This window comes from Dermacentor andersoni, chromosome 7 (assembly GCF_023375885.2).
Source record: "Dermacentor andersoni chromosome 7, qqDerAnde1_hic_scaffold, whole genome shotgun sequence".
Taxonomy (NCBI): Eukaryota; Metazoa; Arthropoda; class Arachnida; order Ixodida; family Ixodidae; genus Dermacentor; species Dermacentor andersoni.
Window position 1 is genome coordinate 23150711 of NC_092820.1, and position 16631 is coordinate 23167341.

At 47.5% G+C, this 16631-nt stretch overlaps 1 protein-coding gene across 5 annotated transcripts in view; it reads left to right on the forward strand.

Annotated features, from left to right (window-relative positions):
• LOC126535512 (BTB/POZ domain-containing protein KCTD3) overlaps positions 1-16631 on the forward strand; it is a 139067-nt gene that overhangs the window by 83437 nt on the left and 38999 nt on the right. For all 5 annotated transcript variants that reach the window (XM_050182324.3, XM_050182325.3, XM_055073161.2 and 2 more), the window contains 2 exons: positions 260-430; positions 9637-9792. In XM_050182324.3, coding sequence (XP_050038281.2) covers positions 260-430; positions 9637-9792 — 327 coding nt within the window. The remainder of the gene's footprint in view (positions 1-259; positions 431-9636; positions 9793-16631) is intronic.

Here is a 16631-nt window from a genome sequence, read left to right on the forward strand (position 1 = left end):
GCAACATTTTATTTCATGAGATTTTTGTGCTCCCAAGTGTGGGCTTTACATGAGTAAATACTGTAGTTGTCCTCTCTAAAGTCAATAAGTAAAACAGGCATGCACATGCACAGTTGAACCTTGCAAGGTGCTGCAAGCGTGAAGTCATGGGTTACATTTCCAGCTGCCTCTCCACATTCATGTTCTTTGTGTGGTTTCAGCTGTTGTCGCATGTTCACTTCCCTCTGTGCATGTTCCCGTGCTTTCCTTCTCCCACCAGGTCTATGTGGCAACTGGATCGAGATTGCATATGGCACAAGCGCCGGCACGGTGCGGGTGATTGTGCAGCACCCAGAGACAGTGGGCCATGGTCCGCAGCTGTTCCAGACGTTCACCGTCCATCGGAGCCCTGTCACCCGTGTCGTCCTCTCCGAGAAATACCTAATCTCTGGTGAATTGGCAGCTCTGCACCTTGGCTCAGTTGGCTCACATGAGGGCCCATCTGCTTAACCCTTTCTGTACCACAATATTATTCCGAATTCTGACCAAAAAATTGTCAAATTATTTTTAAACACCTCAGTTGCCAACATATTTTGCCGTAATATACTCACTTTTACGTGTGCTGCCAGCTGCCAAAAGCACGACTAAGCACTGAGATGAAACATGCTCGTTCGTGGTGTTGCTAGAAACTGAAAAGTACCGTCGACAAGCTGAGCTCATCCTTGGCCGTTTTTACCAGGAAAGCGTGGACGAACCGAGCTTGTCTAAGGCACGGAAGCGGTTAACATTGTGATAGGCTGCATTATGCTGTGGTTAGAGAACTGGTGCTGTGTCATTATTAAAGCCAACAGTATGGCAGAAACGAAGGTGAGGGCAAGCAGCCCAACCTACATTTCATTTCGGCATTATAGTACATTTATAGCAAATAGAAAATGCTTGAATGAGAAGAATACAGGGATCTGAGGAGCTCCATTCTTTGTTACAACAATATGAAGAAAAGAGGCAATGAAGCCGGGGTAAAGATAGGGGAAAATAATTGTCACACTTAATTGAAAAGTATAACTAATCAGGTAAAGGGAAATGACAGTGGACAAAGAGGTCACTTTCCGGAGGTGGGGACTGCACCAACATATTTCGCACTGTGCTGTGCTTTTCCAATACCCTTACACTTTCTTGAGTATTTGTGTACACTCTTAAAAAAGCTTGCACTCTTTGGGGCTTATTTTGTCCCACAACAATAATTGTCATCTGCCTTGCTTCCGTTTTCCTTTCTTGAACAGTCAGCGCTCGGTACTTTCCGGTTGAGAATGCTATGTCACATTGATAATGCGCAAGCCTTCGTGACTTGGAAGTATCGAGCTCACAACATTAAAAGTAAAATCAGGCAAGACAGATGACGATTATTTTTGTGCTACAAGGTAAGCCCCAAAGGGTGTAGATTATTTTAATAGTGTATGTGTACGAGATGAGCAATGGGAGTATAAGCCAGTGCCGGTTACGGCCAAGGCGGTAGATGGGGCACATCATCATAGCTGCAGGTGTCACAGGATGTGTAATTAACAGCCATCAGGGGTGTGTATTTCGTTAGAATTTTCCCAGGGGGTTTCCACAGGGTCAATCCTGGGGACTGACCCAAGGGAACCCATATATTCTATAGACGCTGAGGCAGCTGTAATTCTCGTCTACAGTCCACCTAGTAAACTGTTCATTTCAGCCACAGCTGATTGGCTGGAGCACTACAAGCGAGGAGATAGGCTGGGGATTGTCTCCCTTTCACTCCTATAGCTCCAGTCAATCACTGACAGTTTACTAGATGGACTCTTGCAGAATACACCCGTGGCCACTGTCGAGACACCCAGCAACATTCACAAACGCAAGTGTGATGGGTGCCTTCAAAGCTCATGTACACGAAGTAACTGTTTGAGGCACTTTGGATTCAAAGAGTGTTTGAACACTCTGTTGCATTGACAAAAAAGAGTAGTTATGTAGCTTATGTGTAGTAGTGCTTGTAAATCTGCGTTGTTTGCTTGATGCATCTTTGTATGTCTACTTCCACATACTGTTTGGCAGTTAACGTTAGTGTCAGCCCAGCCTTTGTTTTGTGCTTTTATTTCTATGACCTGCCTGTTTTACCACTGTTTGTCTTGAATGTTAGTTTGCCCTTCAGCATGAAAAAGTTTGCTTCATGTGATTAGTACGACAATGTCGGATGACTACTTTCGTGTGGTGAACAACAGAGCTAGGAACTATAAACATACTGTGTTTAAGGGGACACTAAAGTGAAAACTTTGCCAATGTTGAACGCGGTTAAACCAAGTTTGTTAAGCGATAGCACGTTTTTGCTTGCTTTGGGAAAGGACACAGATGCTGCTCGTTGCCGTCAGCAACTACCGCACCTACAATTGCACCACAGGACAACACACAAACGCTGCTTGACTCGGCAGCAGCAGCAAGCGAATTGAGCTTCATGCTGCATCTCACTTCAACACGAACTAAGCATTGAAAGCACAGCGCATACGAAGCTACCAGCACTCAGCACTTTGTGCACATCACAGATCGCCTTCAAGATGTGGGTGCCCATGCGGCTTACACCGCAGCCACCGGTAGTGGCAGGTAATGGGAGTCCTAGTTTGAGCTTGGCTGAGCTTGAAGGTCAGATTTACAGAACCAGGCATTTCCTGAGTTTGTACCTGGAGTAGTAGAGCCATTGCTCTAAAGGTTATTTCACCTGTACCAGTGGACTACGTGTCTGCAACACCACTCATACCTCAAGAAAAGGCTTGGCAAGCCAGAAAAGGGGCAAAAAGGGAAGAACAGGTGGTGACACCACTTTGATGTTCCCGTACCAGCTCACCGTGATGCCGTCTCCTAGGGCCCAGTTAAATTAAAAGTGGATTATGTACATTGTAAAAATTTAACATGGCAAGTTCAGGGAACTTGTACAGTGGAACCCCCAATTATACGACTTTGAAAGGACCACACAAAACCGTCGTATAATCTGGGTATCATATAATAAAGAACTAGGAATAAAGGCAGTGACGCCGAGTGTTGCCCCAAAAATTGTGTGCCTGTTGCCCGCACCACGAACCTGCACTGCTACAAGGGAGGTACAATAAATGATTTAAAAGAAATTACAGTTAAGCATTGGATTGGAGGTGTGAGCAAATTTTTATTGTCACCTAAAAAAAAAAAATCAGTTATCTTTTTCTGGATGTTTGCCCAGCTGCAATGCATCAGCTTCCTCTCGAGAGCTGCAGCATCTGGCAGCAAGTCACCAACATTGTCGTGTGCACAAACAAACTGCTAAATGTTGTAGACGCTGCACAACACGTCTGCGTAAGTCGGAATGAACGTAAAATTTGGAAACAAAGTTCTCTTCACTTGTCGTCGTCTGAGGTGGAGACAGCTTTCCTTGGGCGATCCCTTTCAGAGATAGTTTCCCTTTCATAAAATTTCACGTGTCTCGGCACCGAAACTGTTCCCGACAAGTGTTTTTGGCACTGTGTCAAGCTTGTTGTCAGTGCCAAGAGCACTATCGGCCATATCCTTAGCGGGGTCGGAGCCAGGATGAGCTGAATCTTGCGAAAGCAAAACTGCCTTCGTAAGTGATCCCACTATTTATTAATTGCAAGGGTCTCGAATCTGGCAGCCCTTTGTCAAGTACGTTCTTTATTTCAGGAAATCCTCGGTGCACGCACACACACACGCAGTCTGCGCTTCGTCCCGCTGCACCGCACGCGGCTTGCTCCGCCGATTACTTCACTCACTCAGTTCGTTGTTGTGCGCTCCCCGCATGCTGAATGCGCATGAACGCCTTCCATGTTCTCTGTCGCCGCTACACACCGTTGCCTACTGTCCCGTGCCTGCGACTCTACGCTACCTGACGTTGAGTCGCAGGCACCCCCCCTTTATCCTGGGAAGAGGGTTTCCAAGGCACATGATAAGGGCTCAGCTGGCCTGCATTAGCGAGGCCTTTCTGTTTCCCCGTAGCCGGGTCTCCGAATCTGTAGGTATTGCGTTCAATGTGTGCAGTCACTCTAGATGGCCCTGTGCGTCGAGGGGCAAACTTGGCTGTGAATCCAATGGCTGCCTTGCTTAGTGGGGGCGTGACCCGGAGAACTAAGTCTCCAACCTGGAAGGTAGCTGGAGTGCGCTTTTAGTTGCAATACTTTGCCTGGCTGGCTTTTGCCAAAGTTTGGTGGTCCTGTACAAAGGCCCAGGCATCTCGAAGGTACACATCTAGTTCAGCAGCTAGGGCATGAGGCGCAGTCAGGGGCACCTCGGTGACAGCTGCCTGAATGTGATGGCTCCACGGGTTCCGTAGTTCGTGCCCATAGCACAAGAAGGCAGGCGTAAAGCCAGTAACTACACTTTCAGACGTGCACACTACTAACGCCACTTCGGGCAGCCTTTTGTCGCAGTCCCTGTGGGAAGTGCAGTGACCCATCGGGCATTGTTTAACCGTTGCGTTATGGCATTCCACAGTCTGTCCTGCTGGTCTGTATGGGACTGTGTGGCTCTCCTTGATTCCCCAGTGCTGGAGAATGCCTTTCCACAGTTTGCTTGTGGATGGTTTGCCATTGTCCCTAGAGATGGAGCTAGGCGCACCATGCCGACAAGAAACATAGATCATTTTATCGATGATCAATTTGGAGGTAGGCGCACATAATGGGAAAAGCTCCACAAACTTCGTGAACTTGTCCGGCACCACCAGGATGTACTTGTGGCACCAAGGGGTTGTGGGCAGTGGCCCAGTAAGGTCCACACTTAGCTGCTGCATTGGGTGGGTGGCCCATGAACTGTCCATCAGTCCTTTTGGTTTTTGCCGGTGAGGTTTGAAAGCCTGGCACTGCTGGCAGCTGCGGATGTAACGGGTGGTATCGGAGCGGATACCGAGCCATGTGAACCGGCTCTTCACACGTTACCGAGTTTTAAAGAAGCCTAAATGCCCACTTAGAGGGTGGTCATGTTCCATTTTCATTGCCATGTCTCGTAAGTGTTGGGGAAGCCAGGCAACTTTACATTCATCGTCCGTGTACACAGGAATACCATTTTTCGAGATTTCGCCGTCATCAGCTAGGTCCTGTACCCTCTTGGACTCTTTAGAATCGCCAGGTAGCAGGCCAGACTTTAAGTATTGCAGCAGCTGTAGAAGCAGTGGATCCTTGCGTTGTTCCAACTGGAACTTTGCAGTGTCGGTGAGTGGGGACACATCAGTCACGTCAACAAGGGCTGCTAGTTCAAAACAAATGGTTTTTTGTGGCTCTTGCACTTCGATTGGAAACCAGTACTCCACCAAACAAGGCTGAGCAGATTCGGCAGCAGGGATGGGGCACCTGCTTAGTGCATCCGCTGGGATGTTGGCCTGTGCTTTGCAATACCTTATGGTACACTTGAACCCTTGTAATCTCAACACCCAACGTCGCACTCTGCTCGATGTCTGCTCAGTTGTAAACATCCAAGCCAATCATGCATGATCACAATGCACCTCAAATGATGTGAATTCTACATCCGGTCGGAATCTGTCGACAGCCCACACCACACCGAGGCATTCCCATTTTTGGACAGTATAGTTCTTTTCAGCAGCGCTCTCGCATACACCTCTCGATTACTGCTTCACCAATGAGCTGGCCAGCAGCTAATCACCCGCTGCAATGTAGCCAGCAGGTTTGACACTAGCCAATTGAAGTTTTATTGTGATAGCAATTATATTAACACTCCAGGCACATTTTTGCCATCGTCGTGATGTTTTGTATAGAGTCCAAGGGCAATAACACCATCGCTGTGCATTGTATGCTGTGTGTGCAAATGAAAGGCCGACGGTCACGGCTCAGTATGGCGCGCGCGAAGGAGAACAAATGCACCATCTTCCATTGCGTGAAAGGCCGTGGGGGGACGGGAGGAAGGGAGGAAGGGAGGAGGGGCAGCGTCGTGCTCCGGCAACAACTGTGTATTTCGCAACTGAACGCAAGGGAAACTGACAATCACAGCTCAATCTCAAGTGCCATATATGGAGGAAAGCGAGAAGCCAGCACTGGAAGGAGTAGGTGCGGCTTTGACTCCACTAACAAGTGCATACTTTGCATGACCGCGCGTGGTCGCACGTGCCGTATCTTGGAAGAGATGTGCAGATGGCTCATACCTTTGTGCGTGCTGTGTTCTAGCCTTTCTTGCGTTGAAGTGATAGACGGCACGACGCTCACTTCGCTCGCTACTGCTGCCACACTTGCTCACACCAGCGCTTTAACAGCGAGTGTCCGCACTCATCGAGCGTGATGTGTTCACGTTTGCTTGTGTGCACTGACACCGTGCTTGTTAATTCAGTTAGTAAGTACTATCCTTACTACTACTACTATCCTTACTTCTACTATTCTTACTTCATATTGCTGTCTACTAATTTGCTATCACATTCGGTGCTTCGCCCTTCGGTTGAAACTGAGCCTTTCTTTCTCATTGCAAAGCGGCGAGCACAATGCAAAAGAAGGGGAAAAAGATAGAAGAACACACACGATGCTGTATGTGGCCTTCTATCTTTGTCCCCTTCTTTTGTGTTGTTCTCTGAATATAAGTACCAACATGTCCAAGCCTCTACCCTTGACTGTTTTTTTATCCTTGAGAGCTTCTGCAAAGTTCAACCCTTGCTACAACCACTGCACACATATGGGTGGTTGTGATGATGATGGCCATTAAAAGGCAACCACAAAGTCGTCTAAGTACACAAGCAACGCTGCGTCATGTGCTGTGCAAAATGCCTAAATAGAAAGGAGCAAAATGTCCCTGCATAGTTACTGCTGCACTCCCTTCCTTCCTCAGTGATGGTCGTGGTGATATGCCCTCTGCCACTTTGTTTTGGTTGCATGCTAGTGCCATTCTTTCATCACGTATTTATGGTGTTCTTTCTTAGTCTTTCTATGGCTTGTCCAAATTAACTGGTGCAAGAAGGCCTGATTAGCATCTTCAGAACATAATTACCATCTTGTTAGTTAGGTGAAGATGCGATAACACGATCAATCACGCACTTCAGCCAATTCATGTTCACAATTAAAGGCAGTTTCAACAGTGATTCATGTAACGAAGTGTACTTGCTTGAGTGTAGTACTTGCCACATGCAATACATAGACCAGACTGAAACACCTTTCAGTATACGTTTTAACTATCACAGATCGCATGCCAAATCCCAACTAAACCTACCACTCTAGAAACATGTTAACATGCCGGGCCACTCATTTAACAAAGTAACGATACTCTAATCAGGATTCCGAACCAGGCATGACCATGAGCTTCACAAATCTTACCTTATTCATAAATTTAACACTGCTTCGTTTGGAATAGATGAAAACAAAGGAAAACTAACCTGTCTAACTTTAGATTAAGCACTTAACACACATTGTAATACATGTATGATTTCATCGTTCCCCCTCTATTTTTTTCTTTTCTTTCTTTTTTTGTGCATGTGGCTTTTTCATGTATGCCATGGCTTGAAGTTGTACGCTTAACACCTCCATTTTAGATAATTCGAGGTTGCACTTAGAGCTGCCAAGTGCTGACATCACGCCTATGCATGTGTATATGTACGTCGTTTTGTTTGCACTACACAGAATCATGGTAGCTGCTCGCACTTACCTGGGAGTCATGTTTGTATATTGTATCCTGAACACATTTGCATTTCATTTTTTTCTGTATTCCAATATGCGTGTCATTGATAATGATTTATGATGCACAGTGTAAGTTCTAGTCAGCGCAGATGGGGCACCCCCTGCTCTTGATACGGTGCTTTTAAAGCCGCCTATGAATTGTTCATGTGTTACCGTACCCTGACAAAGGCTCCAGCCGAAAACGTTAAGTAAGCACATCTTGCTTTCAAAAAGCTTGTTGTCTTTTTTCTGCATGTGTGTGTGTGTGTGTGTGTGTGTGTGTGTGTGTGTGTGTGTGTGCATGCGTGCAACAGCGTAATAAACTCTGTCGATGTACTGCGCTCGTTCAGTATACTTGTTCCTTTCTGTGTGACTTTGTATCAAGTCCATGCTGCAAACATGAATATGAGCTTGATAGGCTGATGAGCATTCTCTATCTTAATAAAGCTTTATCGTCATAATCATATGCTAGAAAAGGCACAACAACAAAAAGTGGGTTGCAAGGCTGCCTTGAATTTCCTGCACCAGCTAATCATCATGTCATAGATTTGTATGCCATTTGTTCAGGCCAAGCTAAGTTTGTTTGTATGTGGTGTGCCCAAACAGTCCTATGTAATACTTGTCTCGTGGGCTTCAGTATATTGTAGTTGAAGTACGTAGATTAACAAATTGACACTTCGGCAAACCAAAGGCACAGCCACCACGCGTAATGCCTTGGCCGAGCATCAGTCTGCAGGTAAATAATAGTAGTAATAATTTCTATTTATTTTTATTGCGATAGCAATTATGTGGACACTCTAGACACATTTCTGCCGTCGGCATCGCCATGGTGGTCCATATAAAGTTCAAGGGCGATAACATCGTCGCCGCGCACCGTGTGCTGTATGTGCAAGTGAAAACGTGCGAGGGCGAGCCGACAACGGTGGCTCGATCTCGCACATGCAACGGAAGAAAGCGGGGAGGAAGCACAGCGTCTTCTGTCACGTGCAAGGCACCAAGGACAGGGAGGAGGGTTCTACTTCGGCGGCTGCTGCATATGGCGCGGTTGCACGGGCCCTATCTGAAAAGTGATTTGCGATGGGACAAAGTACACCCAGTGCCGATAGCTTCGTGTGCACTGTGTTCTAGCCGCTTAGTTCGTGTTGAAGCGAGAGGCAGCACAAAGGTCAGTTAGCTCACTGCTACAGCCGCACTTGCTCACTCCAGTGTTTTGACAGTGAGTTTCCGTGGTCATCAAGTGAGATGTGTTCACGTTTGCTTGTGCACGTGTGACACAGTGCTTGTTAATTTAGTTAGTAAGCGAATGTTTACAAGTTTATAGGGCTGATAAAACTACTATCCTTACTTTGTATAGCTATCTACTATTTCGCTATCGCAATTGATGCTTTGCTTTTCGAGCGAAACTGCAACTTTTCTTCAGAGTGCAAGAACTGCCAAAGCTCCATCAGCTTGGGGCCTGGTAGCTGACGACATCACCATTCAGCAAATGTGACAGGAGTAACTGGTGTAGCTGTTGAGAGCCATGTTTTGGACTAGTACAGCGTATTCTAAAGAAGCAAAAGAGTGAACTTAGTATGGTTTTTAAAACTTTTACTAAGCTACAATGAGCCAAATATGTTCAGAAAATTTTTAAATTGTTAGCACTGTGGTTTTAGGGTGAAATTCAAGTAATCTTAGTTTCACCTTCATTTTGTCTTCTTGTAATAAATGTCTTATCATGAAAAAACAAGAGTTAAGTTTTAAATGAATAGTTTGTCATTCTAAACTGATGTAGTGTTTCTCTTGAGTGTCCCTTTAAATATAAGCCTTGGCAATTAGAACTAGTGCTGCCACGCTTATGACGCATGGTCGTCATCTTGACTGTGCCTAAAAAACACCATCGAAAGTTGTTTCAATCAAGTTGTTGCAATGTGTCACACATCTGGTGAAATCTGCTTTGTGCTGAATCGTGCAGTATCACGAGGTGCATGCATGCTCCCACCAAGACGTGAACATGTGTGTGTGTGTCGCAATGTCGTTGCAGTGTGCAGCGAGTACAGCCACGTGCGCACATGGAGCGTGACCCGCTTCCGAGGCATGATCTCAACGCAGCCGGGGTCAACGCCGTTGGCTTCCTTCAAGGTCGTCTCCCTGGAAGACCTTGAGCCCTCCGCCAGCTACCCAGCTGGAAATGACAGTGGTGAGAGCTTGGGATTTATTTATCCATGGAGTGGTCATGCAGCGCTTCTTGGACAGTGTGAATGATTGTGTGTGTTGCATGTAAAGGTAGTGCATGCGTTTTCAGTGAACCATTAGTGAAATTCGTCGCAACCTCTAGCACCAGAATCGGTAACTTTGTGCCTTGCCACATTGTTAGAAAACAAGTTTTCCCGGTAGTATGTGCACTGAGTGACACTGAGACAGCTGATGTGTTTCATGTGTGCATGTTTGCTTGATGCAGTTGCGTGACTTCTGTCCTCTGTGATTGAGAAACGCTCTAACCCCATCCCATTTTTACAGACAGTAGGCACAGAATATTTTTGCATATGGTCTATTAATGACTGCGATCATGAAAAAGGGAAAAGTATGTATTCTGTGAGCATTAAATTATAGAACCAAAACTTGGAGGATAATAAATAAACATGACTGAAAGACTAAGGTTGTGCAATGAATGATAGGAATGGAAAGTGATCGGTATGTCAAGAGACAGAAAGTCAGTCAAATAATGTGCAGGTTTTCTTGCTTGCTTCTTTTAATAGTTTTTCAAGTACAACCTACTGCCACTAGGATGTATTGGTTTGTGTGCAGCTTTACTTAAGATACAGCTTCATTGCCTGCTTCAAAGTTTGATGGCCAGTGCAGGCTTTTGAACCCATTTAAAAGGCTTTTTTTTTCACTGACCACAACATCGTCTTGAAGATGGCAGTGCTGGAATGAATTGAATAATAATTCAGATTAAGAGGGAAAGTTGAGCCGGGCAACTTACACCATGTCTACTAGAGTGGTAGGCCGAAGAAAGTGAAATGCGGCTGAGATCTGGTGGAGCCCTTTCACACAAGACAAGGTTAATGGGCGATCAGTGAGGGAGGCCTTCTTTCTGCAGTGGACATAAAGTAAGCTGATGATAATAGAGGACAAATATACTGTTCTACTCATTCCTTCATGTTGTCACGAGTACCTTGTAGCTCACGGATAGTCCTGCTCAAATGTGGCATCTCCCAGGTTGCCTCGTACTAAGGTTACTCTAGGTAAACTTGATAGGCACTCAGCGCAGTTCATCGATGGCTACGGCATTCTGGTGCTGAGTGCAAGGCACAGTTAATTTCATAACCGGGGCAACTGCGTTCCCATGGCATGAAATGCAGCGACACTTTTGTAGTCAGGCTTGAGAGCACATTAAGGACCCCACTTGTTGTTTCCCGTCTCTCACACTACAATTGTTGCTTTGATGCATTATCGTATTTACTAGAATCTAATGCGCACTTATTTTATGATAACATGGGTCAAAAAATTGTGTGCACGTTAGAATCGAGTACGACCCTAAATCTGCGTTACCATATCACCATCGGCATTTCAACATGGCTGCCTTGTACGCACTTTGAGCCTTGTTGCCGTAGCTTCCTTCATGTGCTGTAGTACGTGTGCTTAAGCAATAGGCTGTTTCACTCGGCGCGATTTTCAGTCAGCAACACAGCGAATTCCGTCGCTCAGCGACCTCCGCGACGTCGTGGGCTCTCCGCGACTGGATTCCAACAAGTTGGTCGCGCCATCGCTCAGTCGCAGCGATCGGCCCGATGTGGGAGGGGCAATGTATGTTTCACCGCGCATTGGTAGCTCTGTGGAGCAATGTCACGCGTCAGTTCTAGCTATGTTTATGGCGTACCTACCAGCGTTTGTGGCTTACGAGCTTCATACATTTTTTTCTTTCGCTTACACAATTCGTTTGAAAGGAGAAGCTGCACGCTATCCATATCGGGAGAAGGACGCCGCTTCAACAAGACATGTACCCACTTCATCGCCGCCGTCGTCAACCTCTTCATCCCTACAAATCGCGCGAGCTGTTTATATACATGCACACTCAACAGTAGTTTGTTCTTCTGCAAAAGCAAATAGCAAATACTCATCCAGGGAAAAAGTTGCGGCTTCCATAGTAACAACGAAACTAGAGTGTACTAAACGGAACCACCCCACCGACGCCGCACAAGCCGCACGCTCATACTTGCGGTGTTGTGCAGCGCCTCACTCACCGTATCTGCAAGCTGTCGTAAAGTCTCAACGCTTTTAAACGTTAAAAAATGGTGTACCTATTCTATTATCGAATAAAAATAGGAAAATTCGAATACTTGACTAGTTTCCATGTTGTTTTTATTTAACAATGCAGGCATGGCTACTTTATGAGCAGGAGGCAACCTTGCGCATCGCTGCGACGGATATCGCGCTGCCGCAAACGCATGTGAAAGCTGTGAGCGAAAATCGCGCTGCGACTTGCGCGGCAGAACGATCTTTTTCGCCCCAATCGCGCCATGTGAAACAGCCTAATGCTTCCTTTAGCTTAGGTTAGTGCACTGCCTGTCCTCCCCTTTTCCTAGTTTGCTCTCTCAGAGTGGAAGTGCCGACTGCAAGGACATGTCGAGTTCAGCACGATGCCGCAATTAAAAGGGAAGTGGTCATGTGTGCGGAGATGGGCGGAAATCAGGCTGCATCACGGGTATTCTCAGTTCCCGAAACTTGCGTGCGGGACTGGCGCAAGTGGGAGAGGCTGCCACATAGGGCACCGCCCCGCCGCCCGTATCTTGAAAGCTATCTGCGATGGAAACAAGTCTATGCATCTAGGCGCACTGCATTGTCTTCTCATCGCTTAATTCGGGTCGAAGCGAGAGGCCGCACAAAGTTCAATTCACTTGCTCCTGCTACTGCACTGACCGCATTTCCTCACTCGAGCGTTTAAAGAGTTTCCGTGGTTATTGAGTGAGATGTGTTCATGTTTGCTTGTGCACGTGTGACAACATGCTTGTTAATTGAGGTAGTAAGCGAATGCTCGAAAGTTTATACGGCCGATAAAACTACTACCCTTACTTTCGTATAGCTGTCTACTAATTTGCTATCGTAATCGATGTTTCATCGTTCGGGCGAAACTGCGACATTTTTATTTATGGCAACTTCAGTGCACTGGGAGGGGTTTTTCAAAATGAGAGAAAGTGGCATTTCTGTATGAAAGAATGAGCTGAGTAGTACTGTAAAGGACTTTTCTTTTCTTAGGTCACAGCAAACAGGTGCACATTGCAATCAAGGGCGCGTTAGAATCGAGTAAATACGGTAAGACAATCACTAGTCAAATGTAGCATTGCATTTCTTCAACTGCCATGGCAAATAGTCAGCAATATTTAAATTTTGCTGTATTTGATTTGCCATGGCAAATAGTCAGCAATATTTAAATTTTGCTGTATTTGCTTACCCTAACAGAAACGGGCCGCAGCATTCTAAACAAGCCTAATATCACCTACCACCGTCAACCTGGAGACAAACACCCAATATCACGCGACATTCAGCAATGGATACACGCCGACCCTATTCCGAAAAACATGCACCCAGACTACAACAAAGAACGCAGGAAGGCACGAGCTACCTCCCTCATCAAAACTTATGCCAACACAGCGGGTGTCACCTTCGTTGACGCAGCTGAGTATTAAGATGGACGGTGCTTTGCGGCGGTTACCACGGCAGGCGGCTTGCTCCGACATGCTGCCAGCATCGTTACCAAAAATGCTGAGACGGCCGAGGAAGTGGCCATCGCCCTGGCCACTCTTGACCCAGCCTGTCACACCATACTGAGTGATTCTCGGGCAGCAATCAACAACTACATCAAAGGTCGTATTTCTCAGCAATCACTCCGTATCTTACGACAAGCCCCGCATTCGCCTGAAAATCAAATCACCCTCGTCTGGATCCCAGCACATGCCGGCGTTGTCCACCCGCACCTCACCAACCTCAACGAGGTTACACACTCGGTAGCACGAGGACTAGTCAACCGTGCCGGAGACGGTGCAGGTGCACCCGCAGGACGCGACCGCCTTACAAGATACAACGACCTCGTGAAGTCATTTTACCTCGCAAGAAGAAGCTTCCCCACCCCTCACCGCAAGTTAAACAGGGCACAGGCAACCACCCTTCGCCTGTTACAGACGAATACATACCCCTCCCTCACACGCTATCACACTATATACCCCGACGTCCACCCAAGCCAGCAAGCAAGGTCTGTAAAACTGAATCAGCAACACTCCCCCACATGCTATGGAAGTGCAAACATCAATACCCAGACCTTAATCCCGTGACCCTCTCGTCGAGATGGCATGCCGCCCTGCGCAGCTCCCATCTCGACGACCAACTCTAGGCGACCCAGCAGGCCTACGAAGTGGCGAAGAGGCAAGACCTCGACGTCCCGTCGTGGGAGGCCTAGGCCCAGCCGACTGAACTGCTGGTGCTCATTGAAGTTCACTCTCTCTCTCTCTCTCTCTGTATTTGATTTTGACTCAACCTTACTGAGAAAGCATGCGTGGCTTCTTTTATTGATCTCTGGGACTCAGTTATGTTGCATGGTCTTCCTACAGTGTTTCAGGAAAATGAAATCAGGTTTTAGTAAAATAAGGTGTTTTAAATTTATAGACAGTTTACGCTCACAAGCAATTAATTCTGTTAGATTAGTTCTAAAGGATTAATAAATGACGGCTCCTGAGCAGAAATGTGCCGTTAAATTTAGATGACATCTGAATAGCGACACATACTATGGGTGAATCTATTGGGGCACGAAATGTGCCCGCTATATACAGACACGCACAGTGAGAAGAGAAAGAACTTTGAGTACAACCAACGAGCAGCCGAGTGGCGGTGAAACTGAGCCTTTATTGTACATGCCTTCCATGGCGAGGAGGCCGCCGGTGCTGCAAACATAAACATCTGCTCGTTGTGCAGACGTTCGCGGCTGCGGCGGCGGAATCGGATCCTATACAGGGCTCCCCCCCCCCCCCACAGGTGCAAAGGTCGCTGTTGTCGCGCTGATGCCCAGGTCATGTTTTTGCTCTCGGGACACGGTACGGATGGGGGAGAATCGGGCGGGGAACAAGTGGGGAGTGCAAAAGAAACACGCTAGTTTTCCATGTACGCTGGTTTCACACGGTCGATTGCAATCGCATTTTCACGGCCGTTCACAGAAACAGTAAAAGTCTTTTCTCTACGCTGTAGCACTTCGAACGGGCCATCATACGGTGCAGTGAGAGCGGGCCGGATGCCTTCGCGGCGCACAAAAACGCGAGTTGAGGCAGCTAGGTCTTTGCTTACGAAAACGTCGAAAATGGCGGGCTGTCGAGCTGATGTTGGTCGCAAGCGCTCAAAGAGCAACCGAAGTTGCTCAACATAGGCAGGAGGTGAGAGGCTGGGGACTGCAGATGGCACGAAGAATTCACCGGGTAGACGTAGTGTTGTCCCATAGACCATTTCGGCAGCAGTACACCTGAGGTCGTCTTTTATCGCCGACCGAATACCTAGTACAACTAGCGTCAGGTCACTGACCCATGAAGTTCAAGCGTCGCGGGCGATGAGGGCGGCTTTCAACTCGCGATGAAGGTTTTCCACCATTCCATTTGCTGACGGATGATATGCAGTTGTGTGAATGTGGCGGATACAGAAAATGCTTGTTAACGCTCCGAAGAGCTCACTTTCAAACTGTCGTCCGTGGTTGGTTGTTACCACGCTGGGGAAGCTGAAACGAGATATCCGACTGGCTACCAAAACGGACGCCATGGTGGACGCCATAATAGCGTGTACGGGAAACACTTCAGGCCAGCACGTGTAGCAGTCAACGCAGGTGAGGATGTAGCGTTTACCACGCAATGAAGGCATCGGACTGACAATGTCGATGTGAACATGGTAAAAGCGAGAGTCAGGCGGCCGGAAGGGTTGAAGTGGTGACTTGGTGTGGCAGGTCGTTTTTGCACGTTGGCAGCGCTGCCATTCTCGAGCCCAGCGGTGGAAATCTGCGTTGATGCCGGACCACACATAACGGGAGGTGATGAGGCGCTAAGTGGTATGAGCACGAGGATGGCTCGAGTTGTGTAGCTTGCCAAAAACTTGATAACGGTGCGAGGAAGGCACAAATGGACGGGCACAGCCTGTTGACATGTCGCAGACAATCGTACCGGAGGAGAACGGCAGTGGCACCTCAGAAAACGAGAGAGATGTGGACCCTGCACGCAGGTCATGCAGCTCGTTGTCAGAATGTTGTGCCTCTGCAATGATCTGGAAGCCCACAGCAGCAGTGGGAAACACGTCAACACATGACAGGGCGTCGGCAGCCGTATTAACGGGTCCTTCGAAGTACCGGAGGTCGACCGTGAATTCGGAGATAAAATGCAGGTGCCAAATTCGCCGGCACGTGTGTGTGCTGTGGTTTCCACGGAAAGTGAATGTGAGTGGCTTGTCATCCATCAGTACATCCAACACGGTAGCTTCGAGAAGGTGGCAAAAGTGGCAAATGCCAAGGTAGACAGTCGGGAGTTCATGGTCGAAAGTGCTGTATCGAGCTTCTGCCGGCTTCATCTTCTGCAAAAAGAAACCGAGTGGACACCACAAATTCTGCTGGAATTGTTGCAGAACTGCACCAACGGCACTGGAGGAGGCGTCAGTGATGAGCTGCATGGGCGCGTCAGTTAGGGGATGCACTAGGAGGGTGGCATCTGCGAGGGCGTTCTTGGCTTCTTGGAAGGCGGCGTCTGCTTCAGACGTCTACTCCAAGGTCGCACATGGGGCCTTTGCAGCCTTCAGCATGTTGGACAGAGGTAGAATGAGGCATGCTATATTAGGCAGGAACCGACGGTGGAAGCTCAGAAACCCGAGAAATTCGCAGAGCTTGCGAAGCGACGTTGGGTGTGGAAAATCCCCGCAGATATCGAACATTCCTGTCCAATGGCTTGATTCCCTCAGGTGCGACAAAGTGTCCAAGAAATTCGACGTTGTGAACACCAAAGACACATTTGGCTGTGTTGA